Consider the following 22,825-nt stretch of genomic DNA (forward strand, 5'->3'; position numbering starts at 1 on the left):
CTGCAGATAGATAGTGGATTAGTGTCAGTCAGTGTATTTCATGGTGAAGAGAAGAGTATAGATTAGATTTACAATATTTTTAAAGAGAGAGAGATTTTTGAGAGAGATAGGAGTCAGTCAGTGTCATAGTTAGGCAGGCAGCCATTGCTGTGAGTGAGTGCTGCTCCAGCTATACAATTCTTACATTAATTTGTGAAACCAATCTTTATCACATCATTCACAAATCTTCTTCAATAATATTAGTCCTGGTGCTGATAGTGTGCCACTGCCCGCTGATACAGATACGTCACACACGTCTATTGTTTTTCATATATCTAATAGTGCCACCAAAAATTGGCATATTGTTCTGCGTCAAGCATTTATAAGGCACCATTATTTTTCAATCTGTATTAAGTGACAATTTTTTTATTTTTTATTTTTAAATTGGATTTTCATTAAAATTTACATTTATGTATTGATAGAGTGCGGCTGCCTGCTGATACAGATGTCCCGGACATGCTGTCACCTATTGTTTTGCATATATCTAACTGTTAATAGAGCCACCCAGATTTTAAGTATTGTTCTGCATCAAACTTAGCCAACAATAACAGCAGAAAAAAAGCAACAATACAGGGTACTTTTAGAAGTAACTTCTGAATTTTTTTCTGTATAACTATAGGCCTTGGGGGCAGAATAACCCGCACAGGCTCAATGGTGCTTCATTTAAAAATAAAACGTTGGGTAAAAGACAGAGTGGTAATGGACAGGCTAATGTAGGAGGGAACGTCTGTGCCACGTCATCCGCCAGTAAGAATGTGGGTGGCCATAGCAGCAGCATTGTTGGCATCACCAACAGCACTGTTGGCATCCCCCGATGATCAAATCCCTATCTCCTATTGCATGTGATCGGCGCTGCAATGTAGATAACAGTAACAGTTTCTAATGGACAACTGGGCGTGTATTGTGTTTGTAACATCTGGGTGTGTTTACTTGTTTTACTAGCTGGGCGTTGTGAATAGAAGTGTATGATGCTGACGAATCAGCATCATTCACTTCTCATCGTTACCACCCAGCTTCTGGCAGTGCACAGACACACAGCATGTACTCGCTCGTCCGACGCGATGAAGTTCCTGTGGGAGGAAGTGACAAGGCTAATGGATGATTAGAAAACACTTGAAAACCCCTGTGCAATTATCTTAGCACCGCTGTAAACAGTTTTGCTGTTTAGAGGAGCTATAAAACTGACCTTCCTTTGAGCTAGTTGAGAATCTGGAGCATTACATTTGTGGGTTCGATTAAACTCTCAAAATGGCTAGAAAAAGAGAGCTTTCATGTGAAACTCGACATTCTATTCTTGTTCTTAGAAATGAAGGCTATTCCATGCGAGAAATTGCCAAGAAACTGAAGATTTCCTACAACGGTGTGTACTACTCCCTTCAGAGGACAGCACACACAGGCTCTAACCAGAGTAGAAAGAGAAGTGGGAGGCCCCGCTGCACAACTGAGCAACAAGACAAGTACATTAGAGTCTCTAGTTTGAGAAATAGACGCCTCACAGGTCCTCACCTGGCAGCTTCATTAAATAGTACCCGCAAAACGCCAGTGTCAACGTCTAAAGTGAAGAGGCGACTCCGGGATGCTGGCCTTCAGGGCAGAGTGGCAAAGAAAAAGCCATATCTGAGACTGGCTAATAAAAGGAAAAGATTAATATGGGCAAAAGCACACAGACATTGGACAGAGGAAGATTGGAAAAAAGTGTTATGGACAGACGAATCGAAGTTTGAGGTGTTTGGATCACACAGAAGAACATTTGTGAGACGCAGAACAACTGAAAAGATGCTGGAAGAGTGCCTGACGCCATCTGTCAAGCATGGTGGAGGTAATGTGATGGTCTGGGGTTGCTTTGGTGTTGGTAAAGTGGGAGATTTGTACAAGGTAAAAGGGATTTTGAATAAGGAAGGCTATCACTCCATTTTGCAACGCCATGCCATACCCTGTGGACAGTGCTTGATTGGAGCCAATTTCATCCTACAACAGGACAATGACCCAAAGCACACCTCCAAATTATGCAAGAACTATTTAGGGAAGAAGCAGGCAGCTGGTATTCTATCTGTAATGGAGTGGCCAGCGCAGTCACCAGATCTCAACCCCATAGAGCTGTTGTGGGAGCAGCTTGACCGTATGGTACGCAAGAAGTGCCCATCAAGCCAATCCAACTTGTGGGAGGGCCTTCTGGAAGCATGGGGTGAAATTTTTCCCGATTACCTCAGCAAATTAACAGCTAAAATGCCAAAGGTCTGCAATGCTGTAATTGCTGCAAATGCAGCATTCTTTGACGAAAGCAAAGTTTGAAGGAGAAAATTATTATTTGAAATAAAAATCATTATTTCTAACCTTGTCAATGTCTTGACTATATTTTCTAGTCATTTTGCAACTCATTTGATAAATATAAGTGTGAGTTTTCATGGAAAATACAAAATTGGCCGGGTGACCCCAAACTTTTGAACGGTAGTGTGTGTGTGTGTATATATATATATATATACATACACACACACACACACACACACACACACACATATGTACACACACTCATATATATATATATGCATATATATATATATATATATACACACACACACACACACACATATATACACTCATACACTACACATATAAACACTCATAAATACACACTCATATATACACACACACACACACACACACACACACTCTCACTCATATATATACATATACAAACACTCATATACACACACACACTCACATATACGCATACATTCATATATACACGCACACACTCATATATACACACAAGCTCACATATACTGTATGTACACGTATACACACACTCGTGTGTGTATATATATATACACATATACACACACTCATATATACACACTCATATATATATATATATATATATGTATATATATATACACACACACACATATATATATTTATATAAACACACATATATACACACACATACACACTGTCATGCCCAGGGCCGCGGGCCGTCAGGCTCACTCACCTCCTGACGGCCGCAGACATGGATCTGCGAGCGCTGGTCCCCATGTCCTCCTCAGGCAACGCCAGCGCTCACTTCCGTTTCTCCCGGCCGGGTCCCGTAGGTTGCGCACGCACGCTCGTGCCTGCTCTTTAAGGGCCAGCGCGCGCACCTGAATTAAAGTACAAAATTGTCCCATGAGCACCCTGGACTATAAGAGGGGCCCAGCCCTTTCCTGCCTTGCCTGAGCCTTGTTGTCGTTACCCTAGTCTGTCTATGCAAATGGTCTCCTAAGTGTTTTCCAGTTCCCAGTGTTTCCCGTTCCTGCTACCTGTAACCTGTATCCTGTACTATCCTGGTTAAGTGCCGTATTGAGTTGGAGCTGTGCTGCACTGAGTACCATGCCTGTCCTGCTTCACCATGCCTGGCGCCTGCCTGCTGCCTAGTTCCAGCTGAGCCTGTCTTGCTACTGTCTGAGCTACCACAGGTACACCCATACGAACTTAGACTGTGACCTGTGTTCTGTTGGCCAGCTGCCATACCATCAAGGCGGTATGGCCCAATGCGTCCACGTACCCCACGTGACACGCATATATACACACACACACACACACTTCATTAACACTTACCTTTCTCAGGATTTCTTCTCTCCTGTGTCCGGAGTCTTAGGCTGGGTTCACACGTGGCGGAATTTCACTTAAATTCCGCTGCGGACACTCCGCAGCGTTAATCTGCAGCGGAGCCGTTTGTCCATTTGCTTTCACTTTAATTTAGCAGTGTTCGTTTAGACGATGCGTACAATTCCGCTGTGGAGCATAGGCTGCGGAGCGGAATTTGGTGTCCGCAGCATGCTCTGTCTGTTGCGGAGCAGTGGCGGACTCATGGCGGAATTTCTCCATTGACTTCAATGGAGATTCTAATTTCCGCAATGAAGTCCGCAGCTGTCATGCACATGTTATGTGTGCTGCGGATGCGTCTTGCTTTTTTAACTTGACATTTCTTCATTCTGGCTGGACCTATGTATTTCTAGGTCTACAGCCAGACTGAGGAAGTCAATGGGGCTCCCGTAATGACGGGAGCGTTGCTAGGAGACGTCTGTAAATAGTCACTGTCCAGGGTGCTGAAAGAGTTAAGCGATCGGCAGTAACTGTTTCTGCACCCGGGACAGTGACTACCGATCACAATATAGAGCAACCTGTCAAAAAAATAGAAGTTCATACTTACCGAGAACTCCCTGCTTCTGTCTCCAGTCCGGCCTCCCAGGATGACGTTTCAGGCTAAGTGACGGCTGCAGCCAATCACAGGCCAAGCACAGGCTGCAGCGGTCACATGGACTGGCGCGTCATCCAGGGAGGTCGGGCTGGATGCCGAAAGAGGGACGCGTCACCAAGACAACGGCCGGTAAGTATGAAAATCGTTTACTTTCACTAGGGAAAGTGCTGTCCCTTCTCTCTATCCTGCACTGATAGGGAGAAGGGAAGCACTTTTCCCGCAGTCCGCAGCAGCTAGTCCGCATCAATTTTCTGCACATTTTGTGCAGATCCGCAGCAGAATCTGCAACGCAGATTCTGTGTGGCATTGATGCGGACAGTTGCGGAGGAAATCCGCCACGTGTGGTCATGCCCTTAAAGCTGCAGTGATTGGTTCAGGACCTTTGATCACGTGATTGTCCCCACATACACAGACGTATACACAGGGCCAATTCTAGCTTTTCTGCTGCCTGAGGCGAAAATTTAAATGGCGCCCCCCAAAAAATGTATAACATAATCAAACCACCCATCATCTCTCTGCAGATCATACAGTGACTACATTACTGATTAGAGGCAGAATAAACATTTACATTAAATGACTCACCGGTGACGTCTCAGATTGTAGTTGTTCTTATTCTCATTGTCTATGACTATTTCTGCCGGCCACAACCCATTTCTGCAGTTTGCCGTTTAGATGTCTTCAGCTTCTCACTTTTAAAAAAAATTTCTGCATCTATAAACGAAGATAATATTCTCAACGCCCCTAAATATAATAGCACCATACACTGAACCTCTAACTATAATAGTGCCATACACTGTGTTCGATTATAATAGGACTATACACTGTGTCACACGCACTGTGGCCACTGTAGATAGTGCCCTACAATGAAGCCTCTGTAGATAGTGCCCCACATACAGCCCCCTGTAGATAGTGCCCACATATGAACTCCAGAGCTGCAAGGCAGTAGTGCTAACCACTGAGCCACCATGCTGCCCTATATATAGCTCACCCTATACATAGTGCCCCACATATAGCCCACCTCTGTAGATATTGCCTCACATAAAGCTCCCCCTGTATATATTCTCGACATATAGCCCACCCCTGTAGACAGTGCCCTTCATATAGCCCCTCTGTAGATAGTGCCCCACAGGTGACCCACCCCTGTATATAGTGTCTCACATATAGCCCACCACTGTAGATAGTGTCCTACAAATAGCTCCCAATATAGATAGTGCTCCACATATAGCCCACCACTGTAGACAGTGTCTCACACATTGTTCCCCCTGTATATAGTGTCCTACCCCTGTAGATTGTGTCCTACATATAGCTCCCTCTATAGATAGTGCTCCGCATATAGCCCACCCCTGTAGACAGTGTCTCACATATAGCTCCCCCTGTATATAGTATCCCACCCCTGTAGATAGTGCCCTACATATATTTCCCGCTATAGATAATGCTCCACATATAGCCCACACTAATAATGTATATAGTGTCCCACATATAGCTCAACCTGTAGGTAGTGCTCCACATATAGACCCCCCCTGTAGATAGAGTCCCCCAGTAGATAATGCTACTCACAGTTTTATTAGAAAAAAACAAACAAACTACATACTCACATGATCCTGTTCCCGTGCCGTCCGGTGGCAATGCAGACCTGCTCTCTACTGAGCAGATCTGCTGGGGCTGAATGACGCAAGTGGTGAGATCACTTAATTGCGCCGCTTTCGCCGTTGAAAGGTGCTGATTGGCAGGGCAGAATGACTTGCCCCGCCAATCCACACCTTTCAACAATGGAAAGGCACTAATTGGCAGGACAGAATGACTTACACCGCAAATTAGCGCCTTTCTACAACGGAAGCGTTTTTGCGCATCTAGCATCGTTGAAAGGTGTTGATTGGCGGTGCAAGTAATTTTTCCCTGCCAATCAGCATCATTGTAAGGCATTGAATGGTCAGCCATTCAGCACTTATGCATGTAATTGTATCTGCGCTCTATAGACGCAGGTTCAATTAGTGTAGGAGGGGGTGGCGGCAGCTGGTTTCAGTGGTGCTGCCGCCCCCTCATAGAGGCAGCAGGCCACCGCTTGAGGTGAGATGAGCTCATCTGGCCCTCATCTCGCCTGTTGGACTTTGCGACCCCTGAGCAGTGGAGCGGCCAGCCCACCGAGAAAATTCCGGGTGAAGTGCATGACCAATCTGCCCCTGACTGTGCCCTACTGTACAAAACAAGGTCCATAAAGGCATGGTTGGGTGAGTTTGGTATGGGACAACGTCTTGTCAAACATCAGTGTCTGACCTCACAGAGGCTCTTGTGGGTGAATGGGCAAAAATTCTAACAGACACAATCAGAAAACTTGTTGAAAGCCTTCTAAGAAGGGAAGCTGTTTGAGTTGCAAAGGGGGGGGGGGGCAAACTCTATATTATTGCCTATGGTTTCAGAATGGGATGTCATAAAAATTCCTATAAGTGTAATGCGTAGGTGTCAATACTTTTGCCCAAATAGTGATTATATGTGTGTGTGTATCTATATATATATATATATATATATATATATATATATATATATATGTATGTAGGGCACAATATATATATATATATATATATATATATATATATATATATATATATATATATATATATATATATATATATATACTGTATATATATTCTTTAAAATAACACCAAACTGTTGCTACTCCCCAAAATCGACCAAATCGATCCTGGCAGCCGGTTTGATAGAATCGGACCCGAAAAGAATTTCTGGAAATTTGTTCATCTCTATTGGCTAACACATAGAATTGTTTTAAAATAAATTTCTTTGAATAAAATTCAAGCAGCAACGCATTTTTATCCTGGATCTTCACATCATATGTTTTTAAATATAAAATTGGAGTGTCCATGAAGCAAAAGGTAAAAGGTCAGTGAGTTTTACAATAAATATATACTAAAAAGTACACTGTAACACATCGGTAGCAAAACACTAGGTAAGAACTAGTATAAAAACAATATATACTAAGTATAATTTCTCGGAAGGGTTGTTAAAATAAATGTGCTACAGCATAAACATGCTACATTTTGAAATGTAATGTGTCTGAAAATTTATGAAAAATGTGCCAAATTTTGCCGCAAACTGGCGCAGTTTGTTGCAATTTTAATGTTTACACAACACTAGACAAGTTTTAAAAGTGTTCTGGAAAGAAGTGGTTTAATAGGAAATGGATGCACAGCTTGTCGAAAAGGGGCGTGACTTGTGCCAATGTGCGTTAAAAATGCGCCAAAATAACAGCACAAAATTCTGGCACAAAAAAAAACAGGTCAAAAGTGGTATAAGGAAGATAAAACTGTTTAAAAGATCATGCAACATGCACCAAAATAGCAATACAGCATGCACCACTGTGATAAATTTTGCAGATTTTGTGTGTGCCTGGTCTAAGTTGAGACCGCCTAATTATTAGACAGCAACAGTAAATGTGGATCATAGTTTGTAGAGAAGTTCATATTTTCTTATTAATTTCCAGTAAATTTATGACCATTGTGTTTTCAACAACCAAAGCATGTGTGTAAAAATGCCAGTTAAAACACCACAAAAACCTGACCGCATTATTGGGAAAATCATTGCAGATGATTCTTAGAAGCCATGCACATTTTCCATTAAAAGCCTGTCTTATATCCCTTGGATAAATGTCACATCATATCTTTACCAATATGTGTATTAGATCATGTTTATTTCTCTAGCCATTTAATTGTTTGGACATCGGCTTTTATGTTTATAGATCGTATTTAGTTAATGCTATTTATAGAGCATTTTTGTCACTTAATGTAATGTACCATACAGTGGCATTTGTAATTTGTGTATATATGCAAATACATGAGAAAGCTATTTTCTATGTAATTCCATGTACCATTCAAAATATATTCAGTGATATTTACAGTAATAAAGAAAGTCCATTAGGAAGCTCATTTCTATAATGTGCCATACAAAAGCTGATTCATTTTTATTTGCATGAAATTAAATTTTGTTAGATCAAGTGTAGCTTAATACAAATGTATGAATAATGTTCTGATACATGACACACAAAAGTAAATGTAAGGAGACTTCAGTATTTACTAAATCACATAAAAATAATTTTTTGTTGGTAGCCCTTCATTTTGATGGTTTAGTGGTAAAACAGACTTGAGTAAGCAGACTTGCCTTTGCATAATGTCTAATACAGCTATGAATAATTGATATGGAAATCCTATAATAAATGGGTAGACTAATAAGATGGTAATTATATTTGCTAATATGAAGCATCCAATGTGCTTTGCCTGGTAGCTGTCAATCATAACTGCAGCCTGTACATAAGTGAAGGAGCTGCACAGCAGACTCCTAAATGCCTGTGTTGTGTTCAGTCTCAGCATCAGTTACAGGTGAGGATATCCTGAAGCTGCTTCAGTCTGCACAGACATCTACAGGAGATGGAGACCAACTTCAGCACTGTGGACAGCTCCCTTCCCAAGCAGGCTTTGTATGCGATAGGATTTCAGCCTTTGGACCTTGGAGAATGGACTTTTGTCACACCCACCTTACTGGTGTTGATCTGTTTACTAGGACTTGTTGGTAACGTATGTGTGATCTCCATCCTCCTTCATAATACCAGAAAAGCCAAGCCTTCCTTGATCCACTCTCTCATCCTGAATCTAAGTGTCTCAGATCTCCTGTTGTTGATGTTCTCTGTGCCATTCAGGGCAGCAGCCTACTCAAGGTCTACTATAACAGTAGGATGGTTTGTGTGTAGGACAGCAGACTGGTTCACACATGCCTGTATGTCAGTCAAAAGCTTCACAATTGCTATAGTTGCCAGAGCCTGTTTTATATATGCCAGCGATCCTGCCAAGCAAGTGACCATTCCACAACCGACCATCTGTGTTATTATGACGTCTACTTGGATGGTAGCATCAGTTCTTCCATTACCTGAGTGTTTCTTTACAGATGCAAAGCAGAATTCCAGCATTGCTATTTGCCTCATAAGCATACCATCCCAGGCGCAGGAGATGATGGCCATTTTCGTCATGCTTTATCCACTCTTTGTATATTTCATCCCTTTCACCTTTGCATTCTTCTACTTCTGGAGAGCATATGGCCAGTGCCAACGCAGAGGAACTAAAACTCAGAATTTAAGAAATCAAATGAGGTCCAGGAGAGTCACAATAATGTTGCTGAGTGTTACTGTCACATTTTGCATTATGTGGCTTCCAGAGTGGATATCATGGCTCTGGTTTTGGCATCAGCCCCTAAGTGGTCCATCTCCTCCTCAGGCATTCATGACATTAGCCCAAGTTTTTATGCTTTCTCTTTCTTGTATAAATCCACTTATCTATCTTGTCATGTCGGAAGAATTTAAAGAAGGCTTCAAAGATGTCTGGAAACTTTTCACTTCAAAAAAATCTTTGGTTGTTAAAGATAAGGAGGAGGATGATGATAAAGAAAAAGGAACACTAACTCCAGAGGTTCCACCAGGCACAAGTTCTTCCCCAGATCTTGGTCCCGAGCATCCCACAACTTACGGATCTGTGGAGCAGTCATGTTCTCAGCAAAACTTTGGAAGCCAAGACAGTAAAGAAAACCCTGTTTTACCAGATGTGGAGCAATTCTGGACTGAAAGGGAAACCAATCCATCTGACCAGAACAATGACCCCATCCCATGGGAGCATGAGGAAGAAGATACATTTGGTTCTGAGAAGTCTGGAACAAAAAGTAAGGAACTATGATGAACTATCTAGTCTGATTTTCACCTCCCTACTGTGCTCTTATTTGCTGTATTAAATTGAATTGTGAATTTGTGTAAATATGTGTTCAAGCGATGATTATCCATAGTTTATGGCTTATGACTTCAGTGATCAAAAGAATTTGGTTTGGAAAGTACTTGGACATATAATTTAACTCTAGTACTTGTAAAGATGAACAATAACAATTATACAATAACATAATGGTCAAAAAGCTGTAAGCCTCAAACTATTCAACTTGCCAAGTGCAACCCATGGATATGAACTGGACATAGTTCCTTTTTGGGTTTGTAAAATGTGTTTATCTTCCTACCTAAATGTATTTGAGGCTGTTAATATTGTGCACACCACCCATTCTTATTCAAGTAAGTATAAGTTTGAAACACTTCTCCCTCTACCAGTACCGAGGTAATATATATAGTGTGGTAAAATTAATTGTTGGGTCTTATGTACACTAAAGAGTTTTAATTATTTTGAATATTTTTGAGTTTTAAGACAGTGTTAATAGAAAAAAGGAAATAGACTCACACATACACATTTCAACCTAATTGATTCTTCCCTTATTGACCAAAGTTTCAGTGGGATGCAGGGAACAATTACAGTATGATATGTATTTGCTTAAGGTGGTCAAAAAATTTGGCAATGTTTGGAAGAAATTTGTCTAAAACGCATACATGCAAATGGATTATTTTTTTCAGATGTTCAATTCATTCTGATTTAACATTTGCTTTTCTGTAAATGTGAAATTCTTATGATAATAAAAGGTTGCTATTGAGAATTTTTGAGCAGGTCTGCTACATTTACACACTGATCAGAGGTTGCAATAATGCCTTTACAGACGTCATTGACGCCTGTAAATGCATTTTTATGTTCTAATATCAGCCTTCGGCCTGATTCACACGAGCGCCGCGCATCTCGGACGTGAAAAACTGCAGTTTTTCACGTCCGAGGTGCATCAGAGGTGCTAGTTGAGAGTCTATGGAGGGATGTGTGATGCGTGAAAAGATAGGATATGTCCTATTTTCGCACGGACCCTTCACACGGTCCGTTAAAACAACGTCTGTGTGAACGGCCACATTGAATAACATAGGTCCGTGGGACTGCCGCTGTTTGAACGGGTGTCACACGGACGTTTAACCTGTTCGTGTGAATCAGGCCTTACGCGTATTTCTAGGCATGAGCTTCAATATTGAGCTGAAGCAGGAGAGCTGGGCACTATACTAATCCAGGTAACGTGACTCTCAGATCCTACGGTGCTGCTTGTCAGATATGATGTTTTAATGATGGTTTGTCTGGAGAAGACAATTACCTTTCCAGACTCTTTATAAGTAGACACGTTCAACAAATCACATCATTCAGTGGAACAAGAAATTGTCAGGGATATGAAAACTTTTCCAGTCAGGTTATCTGGCTGCAGGTCTCATCGGACCCTATGTGTTGCAATCTATCACACGGAGGTCAAAGGTCACCATAGTGTCTGTGGGTTGGAGGGTGTCTGTGTGCACCGTCTGACCTTTTCACGGCTGAGTGATGCGATCATTCAGATCATTGTCTTAAGATAACAGAAAAACATCCCCGAGTTTACTTTTGAAGTACAGCTAATACCAGCGGTTTAAGTTATTACCAGTGGCTGTACACACATGTACAGTACAAACCCATATATAATACACACAGATACAATATATACCAATATATAACTATAATACACGCAGGTACAGTACATACCCATATATAATACACGCAGGTACAGTACAAACCCATATATAATACACACAGATACAATATATACCAATATATAACTATAATACAGAGGTACAGTACATACCCATATATAATACACGCAGGTACAGTACAACCCCATATATAATACACACAGATACAATATATACCAATATATAACTATAATACAGAGGTACAGTACATACCCATATATAATAAACGCAGGTACAGTACAACCCCATATATAATACACACAGATACAATATATAACTATAATACACGCAGGTACAGTACAAACCCATATATAATACACACAGATACAATATATACCAATATATAATTATAATACACACAGGTACAGTACATACCCATATATAATACATGCAGGTACAGTACAAACCCATATATAATACACACAGATACAATATATACCAATATATATCTATAATACACGCAGGTACAGTACATACCCATATATAATACACGCAGGTACAGTACAAACCCATATATAATACACACAGATACAATATATACCAATATATAACTATAATACAGAGGTACAGTACATACCCATATATAATACACGCAGGTACAGTACAACCCCATATATAATACACACAGATACAATATATACCAATATATAACTATAATACACGCAGGTACAGTACAAACCCATATATAATCCACACAGATACAATATATACCAATATATAATTCTAATACACACAGGTACAGTACATACCCATATATAATACATGCAGGTACAGTACAAACCCATATATAATACACACAAGTACAATATATACCCATTTCATCTTCGTACTACGACAGCACGACAGGGATATTTTGTTCCGCAATCCCCATATCATGGACCGCCCACCTAGCAAAAAAACAAACTAAAAAAACAGCTGATTGATAGCATTCACAGGAAGTTTAAGACAGGCATGCCCAGCAATACATGTGTTTTATTTTGTCCTCATTCCTGCAGATGCAGTGTTACTCGCCTGTTTGCCCACCTTCGTTTTTTTTTCTACCTAATGGATCTCAATCCCAGAGGGATGTCTCTGGTTGCGCTCTGCCTTATTACGCAGAACTGGAGAATGTCGCACAGTACCAAAGGGGTGTCTCTGGTCAAGTTTGCCATATGCCGCACAGCACCAGAGGAGTGTCTCTGGTCAAGTTTGCCTTATGACGCACAGTACTGGAGAATGTCCCACAGTGCCAGAGGTGTCTCTAGTCAGGTATGCTATATGTAAATAAATACCAGTATGGCGCACAGTACTAGAGGAGTCTCTGGTCAGGAATGTCATATTTCTACAGAATGTTGCACAGTACTATAGAATCGCGCACAGTACTATAGAATGGTGCACAGTACTAGAGGATTCTCTGGTCAGGTATGTGATATGATGGACAGTACTATAGAATGACCCACTGTACTAGAGGAGTTTCTCTGGTCAGGTATGTTATATGACGCACAGTACTATAGAATGTGCATAGTACTAGAGTATTCTCTGGTCAGGTATGTTATATGACGCACAGTACTCTAGGATGACATACAGTACTATAGAATGGCGCATAGTACTAGAGGAGTGTCTCTGGTCAGGTATGTTATATGTCACACAGTACTATAAAATGGCGCACAGTATTATAGAATGCCACGCAGTACTGGTCAGGTATGTTATATGTCACACAGCACTATAAAATAACGTACAGTACTAGATGAGTGTCTCTGGTCAGGTATGTCATATGTCACACAGCACTATAGAATAACGCACAGTACTAGAGGAGTTTCTCTGGTCAGGTATGTTATATGTCACACAGTACTATAAAATGGCGCACAGTATTATAGAATGCCACGCAGTACTGGTCAGGTATGTTATATGTCACACAGTACTATAGAATAACGCACAGTACTAGAGGAGTTTCTCTGGTCAGGTACGTCATATGTAGCACAGTAACACAGAATAACGCACAGTACTAGAGGAGTTTCTCTGGTCAGGTATGTTATATGTCACACAGTACTATAAAATGGCGCACAGTATTATAGAATGCCACGCAGTACTGGTCAGGTATGTTATATGTCACACAGCACTATAGAATAATGCACAGTACTAGATGAGTTTCTCTGGCCAGGTATGTTATATGTCACACAGTACTATAAAATGGCGCACAGTATTATAGAATGCCACGCAGTACTGGTCAGGTATGTTATATGTCACACAGTACTATAGAATAACGCACAGTACTAGAGGAGTGTCTCTGGTCAGATATGTTATATGTCACACAGCACTATAAAATAACGTACAGTACTAGAGGAGTGTCTCTGGTCAGATATGTTATATGTCACACAGCACTATAAAATAACGTACAGTACTAGAGGAGTGTCTCTGGTCAAGTATGTCATATGTCACACAGCACTATAGAATAACGCACAGTACTAGAGGAGTTTCTCTGGTCAGGTATGTTATATGTCACACAGTACTATAAAATGGCGCACAGTATTATAGAATGCCACGCAGTACTGGTCAGGTATGTTATATGTCACACAGTACTATAGAATAACGCACAGTACTAGAGGAGTTTCTCTGGTCAGGTACGTCATATGTAGCACAGTAACACAGAATAACGCACAGTACTAGAGGAGTTTCTCTGGTCAGGTACGTCATATGTAGCACAGTAACACAGAATAACGCACAGTACTAGAGGAGTTTCTCTGGTCAGGTATGTTATATGACACACAGTACTATAGAATGCGCATAGTACTAGAGGATTCTCTGGTCAGGTATGTTATATGACGCACGGAGGTCAAAGGTCACCATAGTGTCTGTGGGTTGGAGGGTGTCTGTGTGCACCGTCTGACCTTTTCACGGCTGAGTGATGCGATCATTCAGATCATTGTCTTAAGATAACAGAAAAACATCCCCGAGTTTACTTTTGAAGTACAGCTAATACCAGCGGTTTAAGTTATTACCAGTGGCTGTACACACATGTACAGTACAAACCCATATATAATACACACAGATACAATATATACCAATATATAACTATAATACACGCAGGTACAGTACATACCCATATATAATACACGCAGGTACAGTACAAACCCATATATAATACACACAGATACAATATATACCAATATATAACTATAATACAGAGGTACAGTACATACCCATATATAATACACGCAGGTACAGTACAACCCCATATATAATACACACAGATACAATATATACCAATATATAACTATAATACAGAGGTACAGTACATACCCATATATAATACACGCAGGTACAGTACAACCCCATATATAATACACACAGATACAATATATACCAATATATAACTATAATACACGCAGGTACAGTACAAACCCATATATAATACACACAGATACAATATATACCAATATATAATTATAATACACACAGGTACAGTACATACCCATATATAATACATGCAGGTACAGTACAAACCCATATATAATACACACAGATACAATATATACCAATATATATCTATAATACAGAGGTACAGTACATACCCATATATAATACACGCAGGTACAGTACAACCCCATATATAATACACACAGATACAATATATACCAATATATAACTATAATACACGCAGGTACAGTACAAACCCATATATAATCCACACAGATACAATATATAATTCTAATACACACAGGTACAGTACATACCCATATATAATACATGCAGGTACAGTACAAACCCATATATAATACACACAAGTACAATATATACCCATTTCATCTTCGTACTACGACAGCACGACAGGGATATTTTGTTCCGCAATCCCCATATCATGGACCGCCCACCTAGCAAAAAAACAAACTAAAAAAACAGCTGATTGATAGCATTCACAGGAAGTTTAAGACAGGCATGCCCAGCAATACATGTGTTTTATTTTGTCCTCATTCCTGCAGATGCAGTGTTACTCGCCTGTTTGCCCACCTTCGTTTTTTTTTCTACCTAATGGATCTCAATCCCAGAGGGATGTCTCTGGTTGCGCTCTGCCTTATTACGCAGAACTGGAGAATGTCGCACAGTACCAAAGGGGTGTCTCTGGTCAAGTTTGCCATATGCCGCACAGCACCAGAGGAGTGTCTCTGGTCAAGTTTGCCTTATGACGCACAGTACTGGAGAATGTCCCACAGTGCCAGAGGTGTCTCTAGTCAGGTATGCTATATGTAAATAAATACCAGTATGGCGCACAGTACTAGAGGAGTCTCTGGTCAGGAATGTCATATTTCTACAGAATGTTGCACAGTACTATAGAATCGCGCACAGTACTATAGAATGGTGCACAGTACTAGAGGATTCTCTGGTCAGGTATGTGATATGATGGACAGTACTATAGAATGACCCACTGTACTAGAGGAGTTTCTCTGGTCAGGTATGTTATATGACGCACAGTACTATAGAATGTGCATAGTACTAGAGTATTCTCTGGTCAGGTATGTTATATGACGCACAGTACTCTAGGATGACATACAGTACTATAGAATGGCGCATAGTACTAGAGGAGTGTCTGGTCAGGTATGTTATATGTCACACAGTACTATAAAATGGCGCACAGTATTATAGAATGCCACGCAGTACTGGTCAGGTATGTTATATGTCACACAGCACTATAAAATAACGTACAGTACTAGATGAGTGTCTCTGGTCAGGTATGTCATATGTCACACAGCACTATAGAATAACGCACAGTACTAGAGGAGTTTCTCTGGTCAGGTATGTTATATGTCACACAGTACTATAAAATGGCGCACAGTATTATAGAATGCCACGCAGTACTGGTCAGGTATGTTATATGTCACACAGTACTATAGAATAACGCACAGTACTAGAGGAGTTTCTCTGGTCAGGTACGTCATATGTAGCACAGTAACACAGAATAACGCACAGTACTAGAGGAGTTTCTCTGGTCAGGTATGTTATATGTCACACAGTACTATAAAATGGCGCACAGTATTATAGAATGCCACGCAGTACTGGTCAGGTATGTTATATGTCACACAGCACTATAGAATAATGCACAGTACTAGATGAGTTTCTCTGGCCAGGTATGTTATATGTCACACAGTACTATAAAATGGCGCACAGTATTATAGAATGCCACGCAGTACTGGTCAGGTATGTTATATGTCACACAGTACTATAGAATAACGCACAGTACTAGAGGAGTGTCTCTGGTCAGATATGTTATATGTCACACAGCACTATAAAATAACGTACAGTACTAGAGGAGTGTCTCTGGTCAGATATGTTATATGTCACACAGCACTATAAAATAACGTACAGTACTAGAGGAGTGTCTCTGGTCAAGTATGTCATATGTCACACAGCACTATAGAATAACGCACAGTACTAGAGGAGTTTCTCTGGTCAGGTATGTTATATGTCACACAGTACTATAAAATGGCGCACAGTATTATAGAATGCCACGCAGTACTGGTCAGGTATGTTATATGTCACACAGCACTATAAAATAACGTACAGTACTAGATGAGTGTCTCTGGTCAGGTATGTCATATGTCACACAGCACTATAGAATAACGCACAGTACTAGAGGAGTTTCTCTGGTCAGGTATGTTATATGTCACACAGTACTATAAAATGGCGCACAGTATTATAGAATGCCACGCAGTACTGGTCAGGTATGTTATATGTCACACAGTACTATAGAATAACGCACAGTACTAGAGGAGTTTCTCTGGTCAGGTACGTCATATGTAGCACAGTAACACAGAATAACGCACAGTACTAGAGGAGTTTCTCTGGTCAGGTACGTCATATGTAGCACAGTAACACAGAATAACGCACAGTACTAGAGGAGTTTCTCTGGTCAGGTATGTTATATGACACACAGTACTATAGAATGCGCATAGTACTAGAGGATTCTCTGGTGAGGTATGTTATATGACGCACAGTACTTTAGGATGACATACAGTACTATAGAATGGCGCACAGTACTAGAGGAGTGTCTCTGGTCAGGTATGTTATATGTCACACAGTACTATAAAATGGCGCACAGTATTCTAGAATGCCACGCAGTACTGGTCAGGTATGTTATATTTTGCACAGTGCTATAGAATGATGCACAGTACTATAGAATTTTGCACAGTACTAGAGTATTCTCTGGTCAGGTATGTTATATGGTCAGGCATACAAGATGTTGCACAATAATGTTATATGCGCTCAGTACCAGAAGCGGGTGTCTCCTATGCCAGAGGGCTTCTCTGGTTAATTTTTTTTTTAATCTCCTAATACTAGGAAACATTATGATGCCATCTAAATCCAGAGAGTTAGTTTTGGTCAATCTTTACTGTACAACCTATTTCCAGAGAGGATTCCCTGGGCTACTTTCCTTTTACCCCGCAGTACCAGTGATACCAGAAGGACAGTATACAGAGTTGTTTCCTCTGGACTTCTGGTTAGAACCGGTGTATCTGATTCTGAGGTCTGTGCTGAGCTGCCGCTACTAAGCAGCTAGGGGGTTAAACAGGTATTGTAGCTTTCAGGGTGCTCTGATGGAGCAGCCTCTGCTGATTATTTACCTGAGGAAACCTGTGATCTGTGCATGTCTCAGTTTGAAGCCTCCTCTCAAAGAGTCATAAAAAGAACCACAAGCCCAAGCCCAGTTTAGGCATCAGTTGTATTCAGCCGCTGCCTGACGGTTTTGACTCGAAGATCTGTGCTGATTGTTCTTTTCCTAGCAGTGATGCAGCCAAGAGATATGGAGCTAAAACTTTTTTTCATGGCTCAAGAAGACACAGATGAAGCCATCTACATCTAAGGAGGTAAAACATAGCTGTAAACAGACACTATGACTTGTACTCCACTCCCTCTGTGTCTGACACTGTATTACCAGAGGATAAAGTAGTTTCCTCTAAATCTGGAGACGCTGGTGTCTGTAGAGAATTTTCTTTTAAAAGGACATCCAAGATGGTTCCTAGAAACGGCCTTCTTTACCAGGTCTGAACATTAAAATTGACTGCAGATTATAGGTGCGTTTTTCCTTTTAGATGTACTCCGTGCTTCATCAAAGAACCTGATCCTAGTCAATTTGGTTAGAAAAGCAATTTGGCTCAAACCCTGGAAAAGAGAAATAGAATAGAAGAGCAATTTTGAGCCTGAAAGATTTATTTGGAACGGCACTTGACGACATATTAATAACTAACAAGGATGGTAAAGTGCCAGTGTTTCCTAGTCTTCCTACAAGTCAGAAATTTCATCCCTTGCATTTCATAGAATACGGAGCCAGAAACCGCAGATGCCTTGAACAGGTTAGAATTGGCGGTATATACAGCAATAGATTCCAGAACAGGTCTGGAGGGAAACACAATGTTCCCCGAAACCTAAACGGGAACTCTGACGCCAGAAGTTTGTCTACTGTAGGCGCAAAATCATTAAATTTCTTTAGATTCTGGCAGATTACGACAGACAAGTGGGGCCCTAGATTTTGTTCACCTCCAGGCAGACAGATTGACAGATTACTTCTAAATCTCAATGTGTCAAAACCTTATAAGAGAATTCATGTTAAAAGAGGCTCTAGAGTTGGTACCCCAGGAACAACAGGGTTTTGGGGTATATTCAAGGGTGTTTCCTGTACCCAAACCTGGCAGGGCCCGACACCTAATCCTAGATTTCCGTTACCTGAATTGTCACCTAAAGAAGACAAAGTTCAGAATAGAGACAATAAGGTCTGTTACAGCGTTCCTGAAGTCAGAAGATTTTATGGTGTCTTTAGATTTAACAGATGCGTATCTTCAGATACCAATCAGAGTGGAACACAAAACATTCCTAAGACTATTAGATATTGTACATCAGGATGCAATTCTTCACCTGCAGTTCATGCCTTTTGATCTATCTTCGGCTCACGCTCACAGAGTATTCACAAAGGTGGCTGTAGCTGCAGTTGTAGCCCTCGGCTCCCCAGATTATTCTGTATCTGGATGTCTGGTTATTCATCGCATCGTCCAGAGATCCTACGGTCTCACCTCCACTCTAATATGGAGCTCCTGAAAGATCTGGGTCTCCTAATCAATCTAAAGAAATCCGACCTAGTTTCAGGTACCAGGAAGCATTTTCTGGAGTTTGTCATAAAATGGCGTAAGTCAGATGCTTTTTCTTCCTTCAGACAAGATGGCCACAATCAAAGAGGTAATTATTCACCTGATCAGAGCGCCTATGAGAGTGCTAGGGCATTTCTCAGCATCTATTGAGGCCATGCCTTGGGCAAGGGCTCACATGTGGGAACTCCAGCAAGAGATCCTATTAGTTTGGGATCGCAACCCTCTCAACCTCCAGAAAAAGCTCCAAATAAGCTCCTATATTCAAGATACACTTCAATGGTGGTTGATACACAACAATCTTGCCATAGAGAGATGCTTTGTAATGTTGGACCAAGTTGTCGTCACTATGGATGCCTCCAGTGGGGGCTCGGGGACTCATTACAAGAACAGATTACTTTTTTCCAACCTGAAGGAGCTGAAGACCATTAAATTGGCTCTTCATCATTTCTGAAAGAGTGCAAGAAGGTACTGAATTTTCTACATTTAGGTGATCTGTACATCAGAGGATCTGTGAATGTTCTGCTTCGGAAAATGCTGAGTCCTGGAGAAAGGGAATTGAACATGAAGTATTTTCTGAAGTTGACGCACAAATGGGACATTCCTCAAATAGATCTAATCGCCACGAGGTCGAATTGCAAATTAGAATACTTTTGCAGAAAGAAATTTTTACTTTGCACCATTTGCAGCGCATTCATTTATGGAAAAGACCCATGGGGTGAAAATCAAAAAGGCAGGCATTGAGGAGACTGTGGACCAATAGGATGCCTCAAACCCGGGTGTACGTCAGAAGTCCCGGGTTTTGAGGCATCCTATTGGTCCAAGGGCCTCCTCATTTTCTGCTCCGTTCATTCTTTACTTGAATAGCAGCACGATTTGCTTTGCGTGCAAGCTATTCCTCAGTGAAAATTGGGGAATAGCATGCACGCAAAGAAAATGGTGCTGCTATTCAAGTACAAGCAAATAATGAACGGAGCGGACATTGAGGAGGCTGTGGACCAATAGGATGCCTCAAACCCGGGTGTACGCCAGAAGTTCATTCTTTGCTTGTACTTCAATAGCAACACGATTATATATATATATATATATATATATATATATATATATATATATATATATATATACATATATATAGTTACATATATATGGGGTACATATATTATGATGGGGATCACATTAGATATCTGAGGTGCGGTCACCTCAAAATCTGCACTCCAAAAGCCAAATGGCACTCCTTCCCTTCTGAGCCCTACTGTGTGCCCAAACAGCAGTTTATGACTACAGATGGGATATTGCCGTACTCGGGAGAAATTGCTTTACAAATGTTGGGGTTCTTTTTTTTCCTTTATTTGTTGAGAAAGTTTTAAGCTGAAACTACGTCTCATTAAAGAAAAAGGTATATATATATTTTTTTCACTGCCCAATTCTAATAAAATCTATAAAACACCTGTGGGGTCAAAATTCTCACTACACCCCTAGATGAATTCCTCAAGGGATGTAGTTTTATAAATAGTGTAACTTTTGGGTTGTTTCCACTGTACTGGTGCCTTAGGGGCTTTGCAAAAGCGACATGGTGTCAAGAAACCAATCCAGCAAAATCTGTGCTCCAAAAGCCAAATGGCGCTCCTTCTCATCTGATCCCTGCCGTGTGCCCAAACAGCAGTTTATGACCACATATGGGGTATTTCCGTACTCCAGAGAAGATGCTTTATAAATATTAGGAGGCTTTTTCTTTATTCCTTGTGGACGTTGTTTGTTTTTCTTTGGCTAAAACTACATCTCATTGGAAAAAATTAAAATTTTCCATTTTCACATCCAAATTCTAATAAAATATTTTTTGGGGTGTTTCCTTTGTTTTGGCATCACAAGACCTCTTCAAACCTGACATGGTGCCTAAAATATATTCTAATAAACAGAAGGCCCCAAAATCCTCTAGGTGCTCCTTTGTTTGTGAGGCCTGTGCTTCAGTCCATTAACACACTAGGGCCACATGTGGGATATTTATAAAATCTGCAGAACCTGGGCAATAAATATTGAGTTGTGTTTCTCTTGTAAAACCTTGTGTGTTACAGATTTTTTTTATTAAATATGAATTTCTGCAAAAAAAATTGAATTTGTACATTTCACCACCACGTTGCTTTATTTCTTGTGAAATGCCTAAAGGGTTAAGAAACTTTATAAATTCTGTTTTGAGTACTTTGAGGGGCGCAGTTTTTAAAATGGGGTGACTTATGGGGGTTTGTATTGTATAGGCCCCTCAAAGCCACTTCACATCTGAACTGGTCCCTTTTCAAATAGCCTTTTGAAATTTTCTTGAAAATGTGAGAAATTTCTGCTAAAGTTCTAAGCCTTGTAACGTCCTAGACAAATAAAAGGATGTTCAAAAAGCAATGCCACTCTAAAGTAGACATATGGGAAATGTTAACTAGTGACTATTTTGTGTGGTATTACTATCTGTCTTATAAGCAGATACATTTAAATTTCGAAAAATGCTAATTTTAGCAATTTTTTTATAAATTTTGGTGTTTTTAACAATTAAATACTGAATGTATCAACCAAATTTTACCACTAACTCAAAGTCCAAGGTGTCATGAGAAAACACTCTCAGAATTGCTTGGTTAGGTAAAAGCATTCCAAAGTTATTACCACATAAAGTGACACGTCAGATTTGAAAAATAAGGCTCTGTCAGGAAGGTCAAAAGTGGCTGCAGCGGGAAAGGGTTAAATAAGGGCCAAAATCAACACCTGTTATTCCACAGAATGAATGACTTCACCAATTTAACGCCTCACTGCTATTATTTTAAACAAACCCTTTCAATGAATGATTCAATTCCTCAGAATGAGCGGCATGCAGGTCCTAATTGTTGTAAATTATTTGCTATGTAGAAATATCCCTTCTACCAAAAACATTGATTTATCAGGGTAATGATGTTGGACTTTTTTTTTTTTAACACTTCTGTATATACATAATTCACGCATGGA

General features: G+C 40.4%; 1 protein-coding gene across 1 annotated transcript; it reads left to right on the forward strand.

Annotated features, from left to right (window-relative positions):
* Nucleotides 1–8,640: 8,640 nt before the first annotated feature.
* GPR151 (G protein-coupled receptor 151) lies at nt 8,641–10,703 on the forward strand. Its single transcript, XM_075860029.1, has one exon. It carries the CDS (start codon nt 8,713–8,715, stop codon nt 10,003–10,005), a length of 1,293 nt encoding a protein of 430 aa, XP_075716144.1. The 5' UTR covers nt 8,641–8,712; the 3' UTR covers nt 10,006–10,703.
* Nucleotides 10,704–22,825: the final 12,122 nt, after the last annotated feature.

The sequence above is a fragment of the Rhinoderma darwinii genome, chromosome 3 (assembly GCF_050947455.1).
Source record: "Rhinoderma darwinii isolate aRhiDar2 chromosome 3, aRhiDar2.hap1, whole genome shotgun sequence".
In the NCBI taxonomy this organism is placed as follows: Eukaryota; Metazoa; Chordata; class Amphibia; order Anura; family Rhinodermatidae; genus Rhinoderma; species Rhinoderma darwinii.